General features: G+C 55.0%; 2 protein-coding genes across 6 annotated transcripts in view; one reads left to right on the top strand and one right to left on the bottom strand.

The window, feature by feature from the left end:
• CCDC78 (coiled-coil domain containing 78) overlaps positions 1-11,730 on the top strand; it is a 14,210-nt gene extending 2,480 nt beyond the window's left edge. For 2 of the 4 annotated variants that reach the window (XM_021411395.1, XM_021411397.1), the window contains 9 exons: positions 3,281-3,442; positions 3,532-3,582; positions 4,173-4,261; positions 4,823-4,901; positions 5,360-5,485; positions 6,527-6,738; positions 7,301-7,472; positions 7,919-7,962; positions 9,649-10,683. In XM_021411395.1, coding sequence (XP_021267070.1) covers positions 3,281-3,442; positions 3,532-3,582; positions 4,173-4,261; positions 4,823-4,901; positions 5,360-5,485; positions 6,527-6,738; positions 7,301-7,472; positions 7,919-7,962; positions 9,649-9,958 — 1,245 coding nt within the window. In that variant the 3' untranslated portion in view covers positions 9,959-10,683. Of the gene's footprint in view, positions 1-3,280; positions 3,443-3,531; positions 3,583-4,172; positions 4,262-4,822; positions 4,902-5,359; positions 5,486-6,526; positions 6,739-7,300; positions 7,473-7,918; positions 7,963-9,648; positions 10,684-11,392 lie in introns of those variants that run through there. The other 2 variants (XR_002443102.1, XM_021411396.1) reach the window with 2 other exon arrangements.
• FAM173A (family with sequence similarity 173 member A) lies at positions 12,233-14,233 on the bottom strand. 2 transcript variants are annotated; one of them, XM_021411410.1, is made up of 5 exons: positions 14,033-14,232; positions 13,833-13,937; positions 13,280-13,420; positions 13,011-13,061; positions 12,233-12,661 (listed from the first exon to the last, which is right to left on the bottom strand). In XM_021411410.1, exons 1-5 carry the CDS (start codon positions 14,192-14,194, stop codon positions 12,473-12,475), a joined length of 648 nt encoding a protein of 215 aa, XP_021267085.1. In that variant the 5' UTR covers positions 14,195-14,232; the 3' UTR covers positions 12,233-12,472. The 2 variants fall into 2 exon arrangements, with proteins under 2 accessions (XP_021267085.1, XP_021267086.1); XM_021411411.1 differs by lacking the exon at positions 13,011-13,061 and having other exon boundaries at positions 12,234-12,661; positions 14,033-14,233.

Raw genomic sequence — 16,087 nt, 5'->3', positions numbered from 1 at the left:
AAGCCCAGTTCCCTCAACCTTTCCTCATAGGAGAGGTGCTCCAGCCCTCTGATCATCTTGGTCACCCTCCTCTGCACTCGTTCCAAGAGCTCCAATGATCCGACCCATGGACAACTTGGTTGTCTTTGGGTTGTTTACCCAAGCCAGGAGCAGTCCTGCACCCACACTGACCTGTGTGACTGCGCTCCTCTGCCATCAGACTCCCTGTTTTACGCTATCCCACCTCCCTATCCCTAGCAATGCAAAACAGGAGGTCACTGCAGGTCTGCTCTGAGTGCACGTTTCAGATCCCTTGGACTGCCAGCACGCTTTGTTTCCCTTTTTTCTGCATGGCTTGCACAGGCTGCATGGGAACGCATTTGTAGTCTCTCTCACTTCATTTGGTGGCGGGAAGGGGCCTAGAAGTTTTTGAAGTTGACAAGTTTATAAAAATATTAAATATAAGCACGTTTCTGACTCTCCCTTAAAATAACAGCGAATCTTCTGGTGACTGTTAAATTAGTGATGATTAACTAAAGTATTTTGGATCTCGGATTTGTGCATTACTTTGGCAAGAATAGCTACTTTAATAGGCCTTCCTCTCCTCCCTCCCCCTCCCACTTCTTCTCTTTGAATTGGATCGGATGACTGACACGCTCCTGCCTCCCGCCCCGGCAGATATTTCAGCTGGTGCAGCCAAATGACCTAGTTTAGTGTGCTGGCCCTGTGCTGACCTGTGATGGGAAGATGTGGGGCATGCTGGTTTAGAATCATAGAATCTCAGAATATTCTGAAGTGGAAGGAACTTGCGAGGATCATTGGCTCCACACACCTTTAACACTGCTGGAACGAAACATCATCCTACAACCAAGAAAGCCCCACCAGATGCATTAGTCCTTGTCTGTCACATCTCTCTTCATGATGAGCATCTATCCGTAGAGCTCAAGTAGTGGGGGGTATACAAGACCATCCAAATAAATCACTTAGTGACTTGTGAAGTTATCCCTGTTAATATGGACATGACAGTGAGTGGGGTATGTGCTCCCAGCCTGATTCAGCTAGTAAGTGAAAAGCCAGTTGAACTAATGTGTTGCACCTTGCAGCAGGGACGCGTGCAGAGCGCACACATGTGCTGTCACTTGTCTCCCAGAAGCTGAGGAGTGAAAATTTCTCAAGAGGAGACAAACTTGACTGCTCACAGGTTGCGAACCCCCCCCTGCAGCCCGTGTCCTGGGCAGCACGAGGCAGAGCGCGTGCAGCTGACTGTGAGCACGCTGCTGAGACAAGCGCAGCGTTCAGCGATCTCGGCTGCTCCTTGTCCCCAAGGGGGTGCAGTATGTTAGTCAAAAATTGGATTTTCAGGTTGCTGACATCTCAGAATGATGGGTTTAACAGGTTAGCGGTAATAATACGCTGCTTTCACGTGGATCCCGGGACGTTTCAGAGGGAGAAAAGCAGATGGATTAAGTTATGTGGCTGGATAGCATCCTGAAGAAGCAGTGGAGCAAGGATCAGAAGCCAAGGGTGAAATCCTGGGTTGTAATCAGTAGGATGAGGATTTTCCCCCGGTGTTTTGGCTCTGACTACTGAATATCCCTGCCTGAAGCAAAAGAGGCTCCAACTTGGCAGGCCAGGGCTTGTCGTGGCATGGGCCTCTTGCTCATTATTTTCCCAGTGTGGACTTTCCCAAAGGAAATGGCAAAAGCAGCCTGCGGTTCGGCCCCCTCCCCTTCCCCAGAGCTCTTCGCGGGAGACAATGAACCTTTTACACATTCCCAATTACAAGTGCTACTTGTGACCTTGCCAATATGTTGTCATGGCTGCTTGGCGCAGAAGCAGCTCCGCGGGCTCATTCATGGTCCCTTGTACGGGAACAGTTAGAGTCTCTGAATTGTTACAACCCCCATTGTCCGCCTTGATTCACAAATCGCCCTGTGTCTGTCCCCGCGAAGCAGAGCGGCCGCGCTGGCCTTTCCTGTCCCTGGGGAAGTGCCTTCCAGAAGATGCCAGTCCGACACTTTGTGCCTGTTTTCTAACGCGCTGTAAATTCTTCCTTTTCAAGGCGCTGACCTTTTCTCAACTCCCTATTTCCTCCTCCTCTTTTGTTCAGGGGTTTACACGGTCCGGAGCGGTGCTACAAAGCGAGGCCGGCGCAGGGAACCCGAATGGCTCCGCACCAGTTCCGTGCTGGGTTTTCCCTGGAGCAGAGCCAGGATGTAGGGTACACGGGAGGCAGAGAAGCCCATCCTGAACCTGAGACTGCCTCCTTTTCTTTTTCCTGGCCAAAAAGGCCGGTACTTGTGCGCTGGTGTGACCCCCTCTGATCAAATTGTCGGGGCTGACAGCTGCAGATGGATGGTTTTCGGTTGGGGAACAAGCCGCCTGTCTCTGCGTAGCTGTCAGTTTTCACAGCTGTATATCTCACCTCTTTGTCAGCCTCTTTTCTCCTCTCCTCTCTCCCTCAGCCCACCCTGTGCTATCTTTTGATAAGCTATTCTCTCCATGGATGACTCAGATGACCTCTGCCTCCCATCCTCTCGATTCACTGCCATGGTAACAATTACTCAAGCTTGTCCCCAGTCATAAACCCCATCAAAGCTTTGTTATCTACATAGAAACCCTCCCGTGAGACATGAATTCCCCCAGTGTTCCTTCCAGATCACCTGTAGCAGAGCTTTTCTCATTCAGATACTCTTTATCTTTTGGAAATGTGTCACTTCACACCAGCACTGCTTTGAATCTCACTGCCTACACGGTGCTGTGGGCTGTCTGCTTCTGGAGGTATGCATTCAAACAAAACTGGAATTAGCTGAGCGGCATCAGCCGAGATGGATGGATATTTGGCCATTCTCCCTTACATTATGTAGTCCAGCACTGTTCAGAACCATTGTTTGGGAAAAGACATGCCTATATGTTGGGAAGCTGTGTGGGGAGTGCAGAATCGGGGTGAGGAGGGAGGCTGAAGGGCAGGATGGAGAGGTGTTGGTGGAGCACTGGGCTCGCTGCACTGCAATCTGTATCTGAGAGTGAGATGGGCAGGGGAGACAGGTTACATGTGAATAATCCTGCAGGCTGTGCCTCCTGCCTGGCACTGATACCCTGCATTTCCATGAGAATTAGAAAACCACCGATATCTTTGGACGTATGAGAGAGAACTAAAAATAAAACTTGCTTTCAGGAGGGGAGGCGAGTGCCAGCTTTGTGTACACACCAAGAGCAGTGAGTATGTGCTGAACAAACAGAGTGCAGAGCTGGAGAGGCAGCATCTCGGGAGTTCTGTCCTTCTTGTTTGGCCTGGCAGGTCTTAAAGAATGAAGAGCTCAGCCTAGAGCTGCTCAGCCTGACCAATGCCAGGAGCACAGAGAGCAACCACCACCACTCCCACACCTCGGCCACCGAGCCCGCTGCAGAGGCAGACAGAGCACAAGTAATGATGCATCGTCCCTCTGCTCGAAAGGCAAAGGTAAGGGCCTCTCTGCCTTGCTCCCAATCTGAGCTCTTTGGAGAACAGGGGTCCAACATGCATCTCCTTCTGTCTCTTCCAAAAAACAGCCAGAAGACGTGGCTGCCCCTGAACGTGAGTGGCATAACCCAGGAAGAAATGTGAGTGTGTGCTGCAGGTCCTTGAGAAGCAGAGGGGGGATTTACTCCGAGTGGTTGGTACTTGGGTTCTGTGGGTGAGCTGATGCCTGCATTTATTTTATTTTCCTTAAGCTGTGAAGTTGAGACCGGAATAATTCCATCTTGTGCAGCAAAGCTGAGGCAGGGCAGCTGCCCACTGGGGGACAGAGGCAGCAGTTTAACAGCCAACAAGTGCAGGAAACACTTATTGTTTTCTTGCCAATACTTGAAAAAGTTGGAGGTGATAAAGCCCCCAAAAATGGGTGCACAGAGCTATTTCCTGCCTCATTTCCATCCACAGCCCAGTGATACCAGCTTGAGCTCCACCAGCAGCTCCTGGTAGGAGCCTGATTCTCAGGGTGGGCATCTCACTTGGGAGAGCATCTCCAGATGAAGTGTCGTTCCTGATGTGCTGCAGAGCACTGCTCACTCCCAGTCAAACCTGCCCATTCCCCTGTGTCTCTCCACCAGCAGGATTTGGGCTAGCTGGAGGCTCTCCTCACTTTTTCCCTCTTCAAGTATCCTCCTGTTTCTGTCAGCTCTCCTCATCTTCCTTTTCACTTGCCCCTCAGTTGCTTGGAAACCAGGATCACATAAAAGTGGAGATTGAGAAACTGAAGCAAACCTATGATTTGAAGCAGCAGAAGCTGGAAGAGAAAGTGTGAGTGTTTGGGAGCGCGCATGCCCTTCCCTTGGTGGGCATTGATGGAGATCATTGCAGCTGAATGTGATCCCTGCAAACAGGAGTGGAGACAGCCTCCCTTTGGTGCATTCACTCTTAGAAGTGAAGCCTGGAAGCAAAAGCTGATGTTTGCATGGATCTGAAGAGGGTTGAATGTCTCCTTAAGAGTCTGTTTAGATACCTGACTGACTCGTGCGCCCTTGAAAATCCACCTTCAGTCACACATGTGGCAGTGTGTGGCAGCCTGGGGAGCCTCAGCCTTCCCCCCCAGCAGTCAGCAGGTTGCAGTGGGGCCTGGGTCCCCACAGAGGCTGTCCCAGTAGGGAGCTGGCCAAACCAGAGCCTCGTACCAGGCCGGACATGTGCCTTTGGTTGTGAGAGCTCTGCAGCCTCTGCTCAGCACTCAGCTGGTGGTGGCCAGCAGCAGCTGCTGAGAGGTTTCTGTCATTACCTGCGATTTCCTTCCCAAAGCTGGCAGTACTGGGCCTACAGAGACGTTTAGGGACTGCAAACAAATGTGCCTTTCTCCTCTGTGCTCAGGATCACAATGGGGAAGGAGCTGCAGGAGGCGAAGAGAGCAGTCCGTGACCCCCAGCACAAACTGGCGGAGCAATCAGCAGTAAGGCCAGCTCCCTCCCACCTCTTCCTGTGATTCACATACGGGTGCAATGCACAGAACCCAGGGCTGGCAGTGTGACAGGTGGCTTGCATCGAGGTGCTCTGACATAGCTCCCTGTCCAGGGAGTTTGTGGCACCGAGGTGCTTCTCCCTGCATGGTTTCCTTCTCCAGGTGTGCAGTGCACGTGGTGGGATGTGCTGCTTGCTTGGGGTGGGAGGAACTGATATTTTTGAAAGGGTTGGTAAAGTCACTTGTGGGGGATTGCAGATGACAATAGGTAGCAGAGGAATACAGACTATAAACATTTTGAGAAAGCTTCTTTACAAAAAGCCCTTCCCAACATCTCAGCTCTGGGGAAACAGAATATCAGAGAATTAAGGCCCATTTCTTTTCCAGCTCCACAGTGCCCCTTGCCCAGCTGGAGGGCGAGGGCAGCAGTGTGTGCTTGCTGTGCCTAGGTGCTGCTCGCCTCCCAGAGCCAACTCCAGGAGGTGGAGGCAGAGAACTCCCGGCTGCAGCTGCGGCTGAAGGAGCTGAGCGAGGAGTACCGCTGCCGGCTCACGCAGTACGTCAGGGATGTGGCGGTGGGTACCCCCAGGCCTGGGGCTGGCTGCATCCTTCTTGTGGGCTGCTGCTGTTCCCCTCCTCGCTGGGATGGGGGTGGCGGTGGGAGCTGTTCTTGAGGCTGGAAGATCTTCCTACCCCATGCTGGGATGCTTGGCTGAGCCCTTGGCATGGCCTGGGAAGGAGGTGCCAGCCCCCTCCTGGCGCAGATTTCCTGTACGTCTGCATTGACCCATCAGCAAGTTTCTGCTGGGACTTTCTTTCTTGGTCAGATTACTTGGATTGAAAGATCCTCTTATTTACTATGGCTGCCTTCCAGTTGGCTTCCAATCCCCATTGCCCTGACAACTCCCCTCGGCAGGCCAGGCGATGCCACTGCTGCTTTGTTGCCGCCTCGCTTTGCTGCCTCCATGGTGCCCCTGCTGCTGTCCTCAGCGGAAGCTCTGCCAGCCCTATGGTCGGCACAGAGCCATGTAACGCGAGTGCCTGGGACCTGCTCTGGGAACAAGTGCCTTTGGCAGAGTAAGGCCCACAGAGCACGGTGAGACCCGGCACAGAGCAGGAGTTTCGGGGAGGTTCAGGCATGGACGCCCGCTTGCATTCAGCAGGGACTGGGAAGAAATCTCTTTCTACCTCCATAATTTTTGGCAATAATTGCTGTCCCAGAAGGTTAGCACCGAAGAAGATGGTGGGATGATGGATCAGGAGACTGAGCAGAACGATGTTTACTATAAAGAGTAGCTTAACTTCTATCAGGCTATCTCACAGCTAACAGGGAGCGGGGTATGTTGGAAAGAATGCAAGACTAGAGATGGTGCTGACTTGTGTTCCATAGATGGGTCACTAATACAGGCACACTGGTACAGTGCACCTCTGCCTTCAGGAGGTGGGGTGGAAGTTCATTTAAGCAAATTAGTCTCTCTTGTTCTTATAAATTGGAAGATATATGCTATCCTGAGTGCTGCTATCACAAATATTCCTGGAACTTCCATGTGAGAAATGGGCTACTTGCCTTTAGGGAATGACTTGTCACCTCCATTTCCTTCTCTGTATGTTTAAAGGAGTACATGGACAGCAAACCCAGCACCCGAACCAGGCCTAGCAAGGCCCCAGCTGAGCATGCAGACATGAAGCGCTTTGTGGACAACATGCTGAAGGACATCAGAGCTTCCTACAAGGCTCGGGAGGAGCAGCTGGCTGGAGCAGCGCGCACCTACAAGAAACGCATGAAAAGCTTGGCCAAGAAGCACGAGAACCTGCTGATTGCATACAGGTAGGGCTAAATCCAGGCTCCCTCTGTCTCTTCAGGTCACTACTAAGGACAAAGCAGAGGTGCCCCATAGCACAAGCACCCAGGCCCCTTGCTGCAAGGTTGTGTTTGTCTCCATGCTCTTGAGAAGCCAGGAGGAATGTGTCTGCAGCTACACACCAGGCTGCTCTGGGCACACCAGAGCTGCTTTGCGCACAGGTTTTCTCCTGTGCAAAATTTAGGGTGAGAAACTGAATCCCCGTTGGATGGTGTGGAAATGCAGAGGTACCACAAATAACTTTTGCTTCCCAGCCCTTCCTGCAGTGCTCTCAGCTCTGCTCCACAGCTCTCAGCAGCTTGGGCTGTGGGAAGCATCAAAGCCACAAATAGCTCTAGATGAGCTCCCCTCAGAAGCACTCCCAGGAATACTGCACATGCTGCCGGGCTCTGCCACTTACCCTTTGCAGATGCACTGGCTAAGCTGGCAGGACCCAGTGGTACCTCCAGCAGCAGCAGCAGCAGCAACCCTCAGTGTGTTACTTCACCAAAGCTACCAGGGACTAACGCCTCTGCCTCGTTGTTACAGTGTGCAGCGAGAGAAGATCCGCTCCCTGGGCAGCAGTGAGATGGATTCTGGCCCTGCTGAGCTCCACTTTGCCATCACGGACCCAGAGCTGCTGACAAACACAACCCAGGAGCTAAACCGCCTACGGGAGAACAAAGTCAAACTGGAGATGCAATTGCACGAATTGCAGAAGGTATTGCTGGGCTGTAGGCTTGCTACAGCAGTGCAGCTAGGTGGGGAAGCTCTCAGAAGGAGTAGACAAAGCAACAAAGTAGGTCTCTCTCCCTGGGGTTTTGCTGTCTCTGTGGCACAGGCAAGGGCAGTGCTTGCTCACTTTGTCACTTTGGGATGTCCAAGCAGGAGTGACCCACACAAGAGCACACCAGTCAGCCCCACAGCCTGCTGCTGATTCTGCCTGGGCAGAGAGAGGGCTTCCTTGAGTTGTGTGAGATACATTTATTTAAAAATGAGCAGAATGGAAGACCTGAACCTTAAGGCTCTCCTGCTTCCTTGGCAGAGCGCTGGTAGTTGCTGGGGTGCTAGGATGTTTTCTTACCACCTTCTTCTAAGTGGTAAGGACTGTGGTGAGATTGCAATGGTTTAGTGCTTTCAGGAATAATCTTTTTCCTTTGCCTTCAGAAAGGACTGAAAGAAACCTCTGGTTTTCAGCTGTCTCCTGAGCAGTAAGTCCTGTTTTTTTCCTGGGATAATCATAATTCGGAATTTTTCTTGGTGTATGGGTTGAGGAGTCTCTTTTAGCATTACTTGGAGACAGTAATAAATAGGGAGAAAGAGAGCTGATCAGAACTCATCCGAGAAGAAAAGCCAGCTGTCGTCTCCGTGCAGCATTTCCTGTGGTGAAATGAGTTGGTCATTTGGGCTTTGGTCCAAGAAAGCTCTTAAGCACATGTTTGATTTAATCATGTTTTCAGTCCCACTGATCTCTTTAGAAGCTGGAGTTAAGCATAGGGCTGAGTGCGTTGGTGGACCACAACCTGAGAACGGCCGATGAAACGACACCAGCCTGGGATGGCCTCGTTTCTCCTCCTTCCCAACACAGAAGCTGGGCAGGAGCACTCAGGTGCCCCAGTACTGGCACCACCCTGGCTTCCTGGCAGACCATTTTTTGGCTCATTTTGATCAGTCTCTTCCCCTTGCTCCGTTCTTCTGTTGAAATTCTACCAGCTGTAGCCATGCAGGGGAAGAACAAAGTGCCAGAGAAATCCGAGCTGGGATTTTTCTGCTTTTTAAAATGTGGTGGCCTAGAAAACATGCCAGATATTTCGTTAACTGGATTCCAGCACAGAGGAGTTGGCCAGTGCCTGAGCCATTGGGCTCCAGAGGAGTGCCTTGGAGAAGAGCTTGAGCCTTCCCAGGCTCTGCCATGTTTTCCACACTGAAAAATAATAGCAATCCTCGAATAGATGTGTTAATTCTGACAGATGCACACCAGGAGCAAGACAGAGAAGTACGAGAACCTGGATTTCAGTGACGCATCTTGTTAAGGTTTTTATAGCTGCAGAGAGGCCCTACACACTTAGAAACATCGATGTCCTGCGTGCTGATAGCTTTTGCCCTTGATGTCACCTTGCTGCTGTCAGCAGAGACGTGAAGCCTGGTGTCACTGCAGCACTGCAGCTCTAACTGCTGCTGGGTTTCTCGTCCTTACCAGCGTGGGTTCACTGTGTATTGTTCTCTTAACTTCTGCTCCCATGAAACTTCAGCCATGCTTTTCGTGTGCCTGGGCTGGGTTGCAGCCACCAGAGGGAACTCGCACGGCCGCAGCAGAGCCGCTCTCCGGTCTGCAGGCTGCAGCCATTGAACACAATGCATTCCTCAGTTCATACAACCAAAATTCCCCGAGCATCAGATGTGACCTGTATTTTGCTTATTCAGACTGGGACAGAATAGGAAGAACTTTCCCACGGCTGGGCTGCACAGACAGCTCACCTATCGCACTCAGCGCTCCGAGCGAGCGGCTCTGTGCTCACAGACATGAAAAGCGCCAGCGTTTGGCATTGATCATACCCCGCTCTCTATTTCCATAAAGTTCAGTCTTGCAGTGTCAGGTTAATGACTCTTTCTGCTTGGAGTCCTCTGATGTATGAGTGTTGATGTGAGCTTGGAACAAATCCAGCCATCCCAGTGGGAATCCCAGGTTGGCAGAAGGGCTGTGACTCTCATGCCTGGGCACGGGGACAGCACTGTGTGGCCTGAAGAGGTTGGGGGCATCGGGATAGGAAAGGTTCCAAGCTCTGTGCTTTATGCTGTGATGGACGCGAGTGCATCCAGCCCCTGAACAGAGCAGTGTGACTTGTACATGGGCTGGTTTGAACGCCTGTGCATGATCACAATCTTCTCTCTCCTAGGAAGCGGGATGAAGAGGGCTGGGCAGAGGCCAGGAAGCAGCTCCAGGAGTTCACACACACCACCCAGGTAAAGGTCTGGTACAGCCTATCTGAAACAAGCCCAGCACTGACTCACATGCCAGGGACACAATGGCTGGGCCCTTCTCTGTCCAAAGCTATTGCTGTGAGCAGCACACCAAGTGACGCTGCTCAGTGGCCAGTGGTGTACTCAGGCTGTGCATTCATGGCTACTGAAAGGAGCAGACCAGCCCTTACAGCTGCACATCGCTGGCTGGTATCTCTCCATCTCTTGTTTCAGCTCAAATATTGAGGTAACTGGGAAACAAGCTGGATCTGTTCTCAGCCTTGGTTCAAGCTATAGAAATCTAATTTGAATGTGATTATGCCAGTCTGGTTCCCTCTGGGTGCAAGGATATTTGCACTGCACACAGGAATGGTGTGCCTTGGAGCCTTTTCCATCCACAGCATTGCCCTGCAGCAGCCATGAAACCTGAGAGATGCTTGCTGTGAGCAGGCTTGGCAGAGATGGGGTTTGCTGTCCAGCAGTGATGGCAGCAATAGGGCTGCTGGGGAGAAAGGGGGGTGCTGACGCACAGTGCCATGTGGGACAATGGGGGAAGGGCTTTGGAAACAGAGTGGAGGCTCTGGTGGGTAAATTGTAGATTGGTGGACCAGGGTATTGCATGTTCTGGGACGTCCCAGTCACCTTGTCTGTATGGCCAATGGCCAGGAGAAGCTGTACCTGCAGAAAGCTGGGCCATTGTCACCAGGCTCCTTTCTGTGAGCTCATCAGTCTCCTGGCTGCCTCTGCAGCTTCATGCCGAGCAGTGCCAGAACCAAAGTGCTTGGTCCCACCTGGCAGAGAGGGGCTGAGCACCTTCACTCTCATCTCGCAGAGCTCCCTGCTTTCTCCATGCTTTCCTTGCCATTCCAGGAGGATCTGGAGAAGGAGAGGAGTGAGCTTCTGACTCGGGCAATCGTGGCTGAGGAACAGGTGTCGGAGCTGCAGGATTACATAGAGAAGCACCTTGCAAGGTGAGACGGTAGGATCCCCCTTTGCATGTTCTCTGCCAGAGGTTTGTGGTTGCCCAAGACATCACGGTTCCCACCACTCCAATCAGTGCCCAGCCTCGCTGCTGCCTTCCCTCAGCACTGCCCAGTGCAGCTATTGTCACACAGCACATCCAGCTGTGCAGGCAGCTGGCAATCATCCCTTGTTCTGCATGGCCTGCAGGCACATCTGCTGCCCTGCCACGCATCTCCCTTCCCTCAGCATTAGCCCATCCTCTGGAGGAGGCTAAGGGAGGGCTGCCTAAAATCCAAAGCCTTCCTCACGGGCTCATCGTGCCCCACAGCAGGGAGAACAGCTGCTGGGGCACGGAAGGGTGAGAACAACCAGAGCACATCTGTCGGAGCAGCATCCAACTCCGTGCCTGGCACAAGGCAGCAGCCAGCTCTCCGGGAGCTTGGCTCGGGCTCGTGGGCTGGTTGCTGGTTGTGGTACATGGCAGAGGTGATGAACAGCCCTTCCCAAGGAAAAGGACAGAGTTTTCTGTCTGCTGGGGCTGAGATATCCATGTGGCTCAGTGCCTGTGCTGGCCGGCGTGCTATACCTGACGACACATGTTCTTAGCACACAGCAAACGCAGGGCAAAGCAGACATTTAAACTGATCACCTCCATGAGTAAGCTGCCAGCAGGGCCAAGACCAGGCTGGGAATGACTACGTTGCCTCCCTCTTGCAGGTACAGGCAGGAGGTGCTGTGGGTAAGGAAGCTTGCTGGTGGTGAGGAGCCACGCGCACGCAGTGCTGGGGCAGCCGACGCTCACTCCCTGCCCAGATCCAGGAGGACCATCAGCCGTGAGCTCTAGCTCTGCCCTGCAACTCCAAGAAGCAGCACAGTTGTAGGAAAAAAGCAGAGTTTAAAAGAAAGGGACTTTCTGTCCTGAGACTGGCCGAGGCAAGCATCATTCCCTGGCCAAGATCTGGGATGCACAATGCAGGGAGCCATATGGGTGTCCTCAGTGTCAAATTAACGGTACTAAAATGGAACAAGACAACGGTGCCTTGTTTGTCCTCTGACCCCTCTGCTGTAGGAGTTCTGCTTCCCTGAGCACACAGTGACTGGGACACAGGGCATCCCCCTGGGCAGCTGTTTGCTGTGTGGCTGCGGGGACAAGTTCCTGCTCCTGCCCTCAAAGATGCTGTGATGCTTTTCCCAGGGCAGACCTGGAGCGAGGTGCTCTTGGTTTAAGGGCTGGCTCTGCTGCTGCCTTTGCTCCCTTCTGAGTTTGTAAAAGAGAAGGGCAGAAGTGGTTCAAGCTGGACTTTGCCTCTAAGAGGTTACACAAAGGAGATGAGCTGCTCTGTCATGTTGAGAAAACCTTTTTTCTCTGTGTTGGGAGTGGAAAAAGGAAGGTGATGTAATGTGAGCAGGACTAAACTGAATCCTTCAGCAGTAGGTGAGCCGGACCAGCACCTTCCTGCCCCCTCCTCAGAAGGACATTGCAGCAGAACCCTGGGGCAGCGAGCAGGGGCTGCTCCAGCCCTGCAGCTCAAAGGCAAAGAAAAAGACTCTGAGGAAGAACTGTACAAACGTTTATTCTCAAAAACTACAGACTGAAAAGAGGCACTGGAGGTTTAGCCCTTACACTGTGTGCTAACTCAGTTTGATTTTCCCTCTCCCTCGCTGACCACTCTTGGAAGGCACTCAGGGACAAAGTCCTGGGGAAAGAGCCCAGCTAAGCACTGCTTGAGCACTGCTGGGAGAGGCTCTGGTGGTGCCACACCGCTGACCCTTTGCACCAGGCTGGAGGAGCTGCTGTCAGAGTGCACGTCCCTCTGTGCCGCTCCGTGCCGCGCGCCGCACCTCCTTCATGTCATAGGCCCAGGCTTGCTCCAGCCCCTGCCCCATGGTGCTGCTTGGGGTCCAGGAGGGGAAGGGGAAGCGCCCGGCCACCACGCGAGCCTCGTCGGGGAGCTCTGCCAGGAGTTTGGCAGCCAGGGGGGGCTTCTGGGGAGAGACAGACGGCCGAGGCCGGGGAGCCTTAGGAAAGCATCACCACACTGCAGCAACCCACTCGCTGTCCCACAGCAAAACGGTTCCCAAACGGTCCCCAAAGCAGCAGTGTCTGATGGCCCTTCCACTGCATGGGATGGGCTGGCCTTGTGCGTGGCTGGGGACCAAGCTCAAATTTTATTCCAAGCAGAGCGGCTCTGTGATTTTCTTTATCTCCAGTCTCCTATTTTTGGCCTTATTTTGTAAAGACTCTTTGCCAATGTTCCAGATCTGCTCTCTTTTCTAAGGACAGTCTCCCTGCTAGGCTTGCTGAGGATAGCAGCATCTCAGCGCACGGACTTACCACGCTGGGAGCCAGGAACACAATCACGTTGTAGCAATCAGAAAGATTCGCCTTTAAAGAGAAGGGAAAGGGGAATGAAAGAAGCAAAAGGCTCTTGGGGGGTAGGTATGGGGGCACTGCTGAGTGCTGTGAGCCTTAAGGCAAGCAAAGATGCCATGGAATCCTTGAATATCCCAAGTTGAAAGGGACCCGTAAGGATCATCGAGTCAAAGCTCCTGCCCTGCCCATGGCTGGCGCCCAGCACAGCCACTGTCCCATGCAGCTGTTACCTTCCACAGATCCTGCTTCAGGAAGGAAACCTTCCCCTCATATCCAGCCCTGCGGGCTCGGTACCTGGCAAGCCACAGCAGCCAGGGGTTGAGCTCGTAGCCGACGGCCGGCCGGAGTCCTTGCTTGTAAGCCTCGAGCACCTGGGTGGGGGTGAGAGAACTGGGGCTGAAATAGAGCTGTCGGGTTTGAGGCCAGGAGCCCACCCCACTGCTCTCTGCTGCCTCCTGCCCTGGGACCGGGGTGCTGGGGCTCCCCATGGGGGCACAAATGTACAGCAGGGTGTATATAGGGATCACTAGTGCGTAGAGGAGAGCGCAAGGTGGGTGTGGGTGCCTATAGGAGGCACAGGGGGTGTATGTAGGGGGTACATAGGGGTCTGTGGGTGTATTGGTGGGGAGCTGGTGTATATAGGACCATACCTGGGGGGCACCCCGGGGCGTCCCTCCAGCGCCAGCCCCAGTGGGGGCTTGCTGGGTGCAGCAGTGTGGCCCTGGGGATCCCTGGCACTGGGGATGCCCTTGAGGTCCCCTCCCACACCGGGCCCCCCCTTACGAGCCGGCCGTCCCCCGAGCCCAGATCTGCCGTCTTCCCCGTGCGGCCTCGCAGCAGTCCCATCACGTTGGCCACTTGCTGGGTGCTGGACGGCACGTACGGCACCTGGGGGGCAAACAGCAGGGCGGGGGGGGGCTCGCTCAGCACCCGGGCTGCCGAGCAAAGGGGATCCCACCGGGGGGGGGGACCTTAGGGGGTACCTGCAGGTGCAGCGGCACCCGACGGAAGCCGGGCATGAGCACGGCAGCCCACACGGCATAGGCAGCCAGGCCGGTGGTGGCCGCCAGCTGCAGCAGCCCGCGGCCCCCCAGGGCCTCCCCCTGCAGCTGCCCCGCCAGCTCGTCCAGCGCGTCCACGTCCATCGCTGCCGGAAGGGGCGGCCCCCAGAGCACCCGGGCCTTCCGTTGCCTGCATGGCCACGCTCCCGCTGGGTGCCTTTCACCCGCTGCTCGGCTGCCAGCCCCAAGGCTTTGGCTGGAGCTGCTGGAGGTGGCAGCTCCCGGCGTGGTTGCGCACGCTTTGCACGCTTGTGCATGCTCCTGCGTGCCTGCACGCACCCGTGCGAGCTTGCACGTGGTTGTGCAAGCTTGGAGCTCGGTCAGTTCCCCACTGCCGCTGGCCCCGTGAGGCTGTGGGAAAATTCCAGCCTGCGGGTCACGGCGGGGGGCCTGTGCCCACCCGCAATTAAAACCCAAACCCGGGAACAATACCGCATCAATTAGGGGAGCAGTGCACAAAGCACGGGCAGCTTCCCGGCCCTGTGCTGGCGGTTGCTGACGCATCATCGCACCGCACGTCCTTCGGCCACCGCCTTCCTCCCCGCATCCCCTCTGCCCGTGGTGGCAATTTTGGGGTGGCTCCCAGCACCCTGACCCCGAGAACCTGGGGACAACCCAGAATCCTAAGGGGAGCCCCGTGTCCCTGTGATGGGGTGACATTGCCATGCTCCCAGGCGCTGCACGGTGTCATTCAGCCCCCATTAAACACATGTCCCCGAGCAGCGATGGGAACAGGGCACACCATGGGGACAAAATGCCATTTTTCATCTTGATATCTATTTATATTTACATAGATGAAGCACCTCTTGCCGCGTGGATAAGCGTTCTTTGAAACCTCCTTGCTGTTTAAACACAAGGAAAAGTCACCCATGGCCTCGTCCCCGTGCAGCAGCACTGCATGGCATGGGGCTCAATGGCAGCGGGGTGGTGGGAGCTGCCCCCCCCCAGCACTGTGAGACAGCCCCAGCGCGGCTGCAGCCAAACGGGACACGGGGATCACTCCGATTTTCTGCGGCTCGCTGGCAGGTGGAGCCAATTAGGCTGAGAGTGAGCAGAAAATCGGGGAAATAAGATCCGGGGGCTCAGGGCCGGGGGTTCGGGCAGCACAGGGAGGGGAGGAGGAGGGGGGCAAACCCCAGGGTGCAGCTTGAGCCCCACAGGATGCCGGAGGGAGGGCGATGAAGGAACCCATTCCCACGCGCAGGGTGCTGGGGGTCGTGGCGTGGTGCGGGGCTGAGCAGGTGGCCACGCGTGGGGAGCGTTGGAGCCCCGGTGCTTCTCATCCCTGGCTGCTCCCCCCGCTGAGGCCGCGGCGGCTGCAAAGCGGCTCCGAGCGCCGGGAATTTGTCGCCATGCGCTGGGAAAGCTCCTTCCCACCAGCTGTTGGCATCGCCGGGGGTCCCAGGGGTCGGATTTGGTGTGGTTAAAGCTGGAGGGGAGCTGTGGGGCAGAGCCCAGGGCTTGGGATGGGCATCCTCCACTGATGCCCCATGCGGGTACTCAGACTGCCCCATCCTGCCTCCTCCGGCCCTGGGGGGGGCTCATCTTGATCCTATGGGGCATTCCTGACCCCAGGGACATCATCGTAACCCGATGGGATACCCCTGACCCCATGAACATTATCCAGTCCTACAGGGCATCCCCTAACCCCGGGGTCATCATCCTGTCCCTGTGGCACATCCCTGACCCCAGGAAAGTTAGCCAACCCTACAGGGCAACCCCTAACCCTGGGGACATCGTCCAACCCCGCAGAGCATCCCCCGGCCCCAGGCCACCTCCGGGACCCAGAGTACTGCGTGCACTGGGGACACGGGGACAGAAGGGACGGGGAAGCAGGACGGCCCTGGGCCAGGCACGAGGTGTCCATCCCCCTGCTCGGGGCGGGCTGCTCACAGCCGGCCGCCTTTGTGCGTTCCTTTGTGCCCCGCGATTCGCGCGTCCCGGCTTTTATCTGGCGGTCGGGAAGGGGGAAGGAAT

Source organism: Numida meleagris, chromosome 13, assembly GCF_002078875.1.
Source record: "Numida meleagris isolate 19003 breed g44 Domestic line chromosome 13, NumMel1.0, whole genome shotgun sequence".
NCBI lineage: Eukaryota > Metazoa > Chordata > Aves > Galliformes > Numididae > Numida > Numida meleagris.
Note: the sequence above shows the minus strand (reverse complement) of the source record. Positions and strands in the feature narration are given on the sequence as shown.